The 7511-nt window shown below is 35.2% G+C and overlaps 1 protein-coding gene across 1 annotated transcript; it reads right to left on the bottom strand.

The window, feature by feature from the left end:
* Positions 1-2763: 2763 nt before the first annotated feature.
* On the bottom strand, positions 2764-4038 carry LOC135712487 (putative odorant receptor 83c). Its single transcript, XM_065235430.1, has 3 exons — positions 3178-4038; positions 2874-3119; positions 2764-2811 (listed from the first exon to the last, which is right to left on the bottom strand). Exons 1-3 carry the CDS (start codon positions 4036-4038, stop codon positions 2764-2766), a joined length of 1155 nt encoding a protein of 384 aa, XP_065091502.1.
* Between the last annotated feature and the right edge of the window lie 3473 nt (positions 4039-7511).

Raw genomic sequence — 7511 nt, 5'->3', positions numbered from 1 at the left:
GCATGCAACCATATATCTGCTTTTCTTTCATAAGAGCTAATGTCGCAAACGTAAACTTTTTCTGCGAATTTCCCGAGAATGAAAAACTACTCAAGTCAACCAAACGTAAACTGTGTAGAGGGAGACTCCCCCTATCCGATGGAATTGATGGCTTACATATTATGACTTTGAACTACAAGAAATATACGAAAGAAGCCATTGCTTACGTTTTCGACATTGGTCCTTATGAACGCACAGTGTCGATACCCCAAAAAATTTTGTTTTGACAGATCGATACCACTGAGGCAACACAAAAAAGGGGTCAACTTTAAGAAAGTTATTTTGCATGCAGTTCCACATATCAAGACCCACAAGTGAAATTTCCTTAACTCCATTTTGTAAACAAACCTTGTAAGGCCATTTTCTCGCGAACCGAAGTCCGCAAAGGCAAACCAACATAATGCACAGGTAGGGGAAATTCTCCTCTACCAGATTGTGGTTTAGGTTTACGAATGAAGGTTTCGGTTCGCGAGAAAATGACCTTACAAGGTTTGTTAACAAAATGGAATTAAGGCTATTTCAATTGTTGGTCTTGATATGTTATGTGCCTTTGTTCAGCAATATTGCAAAGCAATGCAATGAAATCTTATAATCGAACTAGAGAAGATTTATTAGACGTCTAATAAAGCATGTTATTAAATCAATTGAAAACAGTCGAATTAAACTATCGATGTATGTGATAATTACACTTATGCAGTTTGTCATTAGATCAAACTTCTAGCGTTTGATTGGGAAGACAGTCAAAGTTTATACAGCTTTTAATAAGTCAATTAATCATATCAGAGCAAACAGCGGAATAAAGGCGCATCTATCGATTTCAATGAACTTTTTTCACCACATAATTCATAACTTGTTTTATTCAGCATTGTACACTGTAATAAAGCATTTCTTCAATATATAGGCTTATTTGTGTCTCTGAATTGTTTGTTGGGAAGCTTATAAATTGCACTTTTGATTGTCGATTTCTCAATATTTAGGTGGTGAAAAGTTGAATCTCTCACTAAGATGTGCTCGTTCCCCGCTGCTGGCGTGCAAAAGAACCAGTACTAAGTAACTAACGGATTTCCACACTACATGGCATATGAATTGGACTCAAATTTAAGCTTAAATTACTCAAACTCTAGAAAACGTAGTTTACTTGTAGAATGCGTAAAATTTTCCGAGTCTCATGTATCTTTCGAATATGACAAAAATCGACGAAAAATTTATTCATTTTAGAAGTACATACTCAAAGAATAAATTACATATCCAATGAAAAATAGTCATTAGTATTTCACATAACTTTCATGTCATATTGGGAATTGCACCACAAAATCACATGAACCTTATGTGTCAAAAGAAATTTAAGTGATTTATCATATAGAACTCATGTGATCACATGAATTTTGTGTGAAATTCAGATAGATATAACTGGTTTTGTTAATGGAAAAATATGATGTGCATTCCCAATAGATTACATGGAAAAAAAATTCGGTCTGCTAATTTCATATGTACATCGAGATGCTGCTTATATTAAAAAAAAAATTCAGTAAAGGCTCGGTAAATTTTACTCAGTCTATGAGTTAACTACGTTTTCAAGAATATGAGTGAACTAATCTCAACTTTGAGTTGACCTTATTTGTCGTGTAATCATAATTTATCTTTTTATTAATTGCTTTTAACGTATACGGCGTAAAAAGATACATTCCCAATTCCCATTAGGTTCAATTTGTTAAAGCAGGTCATTTTTGATCGAATATAACTTTTACATACATTTCAAATTTTGCATCTATTTCATGACAACTCCCTCCCCCCCCCCCCCCCCCCCCTTCATCACACGCAAAACTTCTGCTAATTTTATGAAGCCCAATTACAGACATCTCTGAAATTCACAGACATTTTTCGCAGGCTGCTAAAAAAAAAACTTGCATCTCTGGTTTCACTATTTGGTTCCATGCTCAAGTATTTCAATAGTCACATCGGAACCGATTGATTCATAATTTTGGGAAACTAGCTTTTATCGATGAATATGGTCTGTTTAACGGGTGGAAATTTATATGTTTTAACACTTAATATACGTATTTACGTGGGAGGCAGAAGTTGGTAAGTTGATTGCGAAGTACGATGGCATTTTGATAGTTACTTTAAAAAAATATTTCGCAAAGAAGGAAAACTACTTCCATACCATTTTTACTTGGAGACAACCTTTTTATTTTCCAGCACATGTTTGATTAAAAAAATAGAAAGAGACCCATAATTATAGCGGGAGTATTTGAACTATTCTGTCCTGTATTTCAAGCATTCATGTCGCACGTTACATCTAACCAGCTACATACATGACCAATGAACCACTTTATCAAAAATTGCTGTCAATCTGCGAGAGCAAATCACACACCGACGAGTTGTCATTGACGGGGATTTTGTTTAGCTGGATGACCAAAACAAAAGAAATTGCTTATTTATTTGGTCGTCTCGCCAACGCATGTTTGCTTAACTGCAGTTTATTTAACGCTTGACACTGATGCATCCCAGGGAACAGAACTGATGTGTTGTTGTCAGTCGGAATGAAAATAAATGATCGCCTTTTGACAAGCTGATGTCAAGTGTCCATTCGAAGTTGTCTTTCTCACAATGATTTCAGAGGAGGTGTAGATGCTGCGCTGTGTCTTCCAGTGTTGAATTGTGCCATGTCAGAGAACTTGATTTGCAGTGGTTAATATATTTATCAATGTAGAAATAAAAAAATTAAATGTTTTGTAGCATCATGAAAATCGAGTAAATTTTTTTGTACACCTAAAATTAAACATACTTTGATCATAAAAAGAAGAAGAAAGTGTACAATCTAGATTACTTACCGCCAAGAACAAATTCATATTAAGAGTTGTCATTCTTCCACAAGACAATTGTAATGGTCGTTGCGACTGAGCCAGCATGAATTTCAGGGTTTTCTGGTCCGCGTTTTTCATTCCGTGCCATGATATGTTGTATATTTTCTCTGTGAATAATTGATTTTTGACATCAATCAACGTTCCCAGTAAACATGACAGGAACAGTTGGAAAGAAGCTATCAAGATAATCATATATCCAGGCAACCACACATCCTGATTACGAGAGAAATCATGGTTAATAAATTACAGTAAACTATCACGGTTAGCGTACAATATGAAGGACAAATAGTGTTACGACAATCTGCATGGCATTGCTACCGACTTCCACAAACGTTTGTGTTGCGTATAGGTTTTCAATTGTTGTGATAAAATCTGCTAGTCGTTGCTGATTTTGTACTATCTCAACCAATGTTTCTCGCACTTGCATGTCAAGCTCTCCTTTTTCATTTCTTGCAATCATTTCATCCAAAACTTGTAACTTCAATACCAATAAGTCATACTGAATACAGATATTGAATACCAATGCAAAGTACACATTCTGGGAAGCGGTCAGTCCAGGTGGTGTCCAGAACATGCAACTAACCTGGTAAAGAAAGTTCAACTGATAACCGTCATCCGTGTTTGGATTTGTTAATGGGATTATCACTCCAAAAGGGAGAATTTTTTCACCATTCAGTAAGAAAACCATCAATGGCAAAAACCCACACATTAAAACTCCACCCAAAAATATGATGCTGAAAAACAAAACGCATCGCTTTAGCAGCTTCGTGTATTTTAAGAGAATCTCTTGCTCAAGTTTATCACTGGTAGTGTTCTTGTAGGTTTGCTTTGCTTCAGACACAAGCTTAGCAGCAGTAGTCGCTTGAGAAATCAAGAATCCTAGCCGTCCACAACCAATCACACCGTAGGAAAACGTAACGAGCACAAATATGAAATTGAATATGTTATCATTGAAAAGATACAAATCGATGAAGGATATCACCATGTAAAATCCAGCCAAGAATATGATAAAATAAGTGACTGCAGAGCGATGAAAATTCGGTTTAAAAACGTCACAACCAAGCAACTTGAGAGTAATGTGCTGCCAGTAGAGAATTCGTTGGAAATCTTCAAACGGGCTTCCGTGAACCATTTTTTATGCTTGTGATTCTTGGTTTTGTTTTTGGTCAACACTATTCAACTTCTGGAGAAAAACTAAAAACAATGCATACGAATTCGTAAGATAAAGACGTCTGAATTTCATCGTAAATTCTGTTTGGTCATGATCCAAACAGAATTTATTATGAAGTAAGTTTAAGGGTGGTATGAGGGAGGTTATCCGTTCAAAGAATATAGTAATTATCACAATTCATTAGGATCAATTAGGTATGTCGATTGTATGCAAATTAATTTAATAATGGCGATCGATTGAAATGTACTGACCATGAACCCAAATTTATTTATGCAGCTTGATATGAATTACACTACTTGTTCCTAATTTTTCAGAGTTGGGGCATAAATCCACTGTCCTTCGTTAGTTTAATGTATGTCGCATTACGCTGTCACTATTTAGAAATGACGATGAATTTGATTTTGATAAAATAGTCATAATTGCCTTTATTGCTATTTATACCCTTCGAAGAGCGAGAGCACCCATAACAGGCACACCTCTTTATGAATCAAAATCGACCAATTAATCACTGCAATCTAAAGAACATTGAATAGAAGATATGAACCAAGTTTAAAATTACGAATAATCTAGTTAGGTTGCGATAGTCGATTATGAACTGTATATCGCAGAAAATTACATGAATTTTTAATCAGGTTAGAAAGGACCCTCAACTATCTATCATACCATCAAACTGAAATCAGATCTCATTGGGCGAGTTCCTTCGAGAATTTAAACTTAAAAGAACGACAAAATAATCATTTTGCAACATGTAAACTTCATCAAACACTATTTAAAAGCTGTTCTACTGATGCTCGCGGATGTACCCACCCGTGGAGATTATACTCTTCCACGTTCTCTTTATAGCATATCGTCCTATGATATGGTAGCAACAACAAGGGAAGAAGTAGGCAAGCATCCATTGTAGTAAGTGTATTTAAATGCATCTGCTTCGCTCGACATGAAACATAAATAAATAACATAATGCCTGTAGAAGATGAAAGCCTTTAGTAGCTGCAAGCTCCGCGAAGCATCATCACCGTCATCATCGGCTGTTGATAGCACAAAAGGGTTAGCTTTGCATGCCATCAGTGACGTGCCTGCACCGAGGTAGCGCTGGTAACAGGCAGTCGCTCTGCTTTTGTCTTCTTCGTTTTTGGGTGCGACAACGATCTTCCCATTCACTAGCGGAGCAACCGGATGCTGGAATGCCGGCTTTTGACAACGGCCACTGAAGACATGCAAGAACACCATATATCTATACACAAACGTAGTCCGAAAACAAATATTTTTTCATGTACAGTACGTATGCACTTTACTCATAGCTAACTCGATTTTGCTTTGCTTTTATCGTACGTGTACCGAAAGATTAAATCATTCTTTTAACATTATTTTGTTTTTGTTTTTTATTATTGTTTCTTTCCCGTCGATCTCATTTCCGAAAGCGAGTGCCAATAACCGACGCCAGGGAGACGACTTAACTCGTGGATCTTCAATAGGAGTATTTGAACCAAAAGGTGGCCAAAACTACAAATGAACGATTATGAAAATACTCTTAATGTACTCAAATACGACTCTAAATAAAATAATGAGCATATGCAAAATGAAACATATACCTAGGCAAAAAATACCAATATATCGTAAATTCGTAAAATGTCACAAAATTTGCCGACGTAGATCATTTGTTAGAACCCTCATCTAACCAACAGTATCCAACATTCTGCCCGGCAATGCCCGGAACATTAACAAAAATACCATGAAAAATACCTTTCAAACATAAACACATGAGAAAAAATAGTGACTTGCTTTTACCACGATAAATATTATGTTTGCGGTTTGGAATTCATTGCTTCTTGAGTTCAACATATTTTACATACTTTGAAGATCAATTTTAATTCAGGTTGATGGTTAGCTCAAAATTCAAAAACCTTTTGAGACAACTTTCCATATTTTCAAACAAAATTTTGACATGCAACTAACAGCAGAACTTTGACAGCTGACAACGGGATGAAAACAAAACAAAGGAAACCAAAATGGTTGCCACATAGTGCAGCTTTTTGAGTTTTGCTATTTCGGTCAGTTTTCTTGCCCAAACACTCATCTGTGTATCTTAGTCCCAATGTCAGCTAAGCAAGGTCCAACCACTTTTAATACTTTTGTTTAAAGCAAAAATAATGTTAAGCCCTGATAATAATAAAAAATACCTACCGGAGCAAAAATTTCGAACGGACAAAAGGTCGAATGGACAAGAGGTTAAATTTAAATTAAAGAAACAAATGATCGAATGAACAAAAGGTCGGAATAGACAAAAGATCGAAACGACGAATGGCCGAATTCAACTTTGATGGAATTTTTGTCCATTCCAACCTTTTGTACATTCCACCTTTTTAATATTCGATCTTTTGACCCTCTGACCTTTTGTCCATTTGACCTTGTGTCCTTCAACTTTTTTGTCACTTCGACCTTTTTCCATGCGACCTTTTTGTGTTTCAACTTTTTGTTATAGATTGAGGACAAATGGTTGAAATCCCAAAATTGTTTTTTAGAATAAGTGTAATTTAAAGAAAAGTTAATTGTATTGATATTTTGTACATTATAGCACTGGTCATGTATAAAATATGGAAAAACCTCTTAAAAATATGAGTTTCTAATATCTCCACATAGTCGTTCGAAATTTTTCGAAAGAACTGATCATGTTCAAAAACAGAAAAATTCTAATAAAAATATAAAATTCAGATTTCTTAAAAATGTTTCAAATCCTAAAACTGACAAGTTTTCCAAAGTTTGATATGTACAGTTTTAAAACTCAAAACCTTAAATACAACTTTTCATCTCAGTATCTCAAAAATTTATCACGATTAAACATTCTAGGAAGGGTATTTTGAATAGATAGTAATTATAATTATATCATTCAACTTTACAACAAAATTAACAAAAACCAAATTTAAACGAACTACCAGCTATCAAAGAAGGGGAAATAGTATAAAATCCTATTATACTTTTGAGAATTTGGATGAATCAATTTCAGAATATTTACATCAGCCTTAAGCCTTTCGACCATTTGTCCTTTTGACCTTCTGTCCTTTCGACCTTTTTCCCCTTTCGACCTTTTGTCCCTTTCGACCTTTTGTCCCTTTCGACCTTTTGTCCCTTTCGACCTTTTGTCCCTTTCGACCTTTTGTCCCTTTCGACCTTTTGTCCCTTGCGACCTTTTGTCCTTTCTACCTTCTGTCCTTCGATTTTTTGTTTTTAGACCTTTTGTCTTTCGAGCTTTTGTTTTTCAACATTTTTTTCTTTCAACCTTTTGTCTTTCGACCTTTTGTCTTTCGACCTTTTGTCTTTCGACCTTTTGTCTTTCGACAATTGTCCGACCTTTTGTCTTTCAACCTTTTGTCTTTGGACCTTTTGTCTTTCGACCTTTTGTCTTTCGACCTTTTGTCTTTCGACCTTTTGTCTTT

This window comes from Ochlerotatus camptorhynchus, unplaced genomic scaffold, assembly GCF_037179485.1.
Source record: "Ochlerotatus camptorhynchus isolate MF236.1 unplaced genomic scaffold, CSIRO-AGI_Acam_v1.1 ptg000485l, whole genome shotgun sequence".
Taxonomy (NCBI): Eukaryota; Metazoa; Arthropoda; class Insecta; order Diptera; family Culicidae; genus Ochlerotatus; species Ochlerotatus camptorhynchus.
Note: the sequence above shows the minus strand (reverse complement) of the source record. Positions and strands in the feature narration are given on the sequence as shown.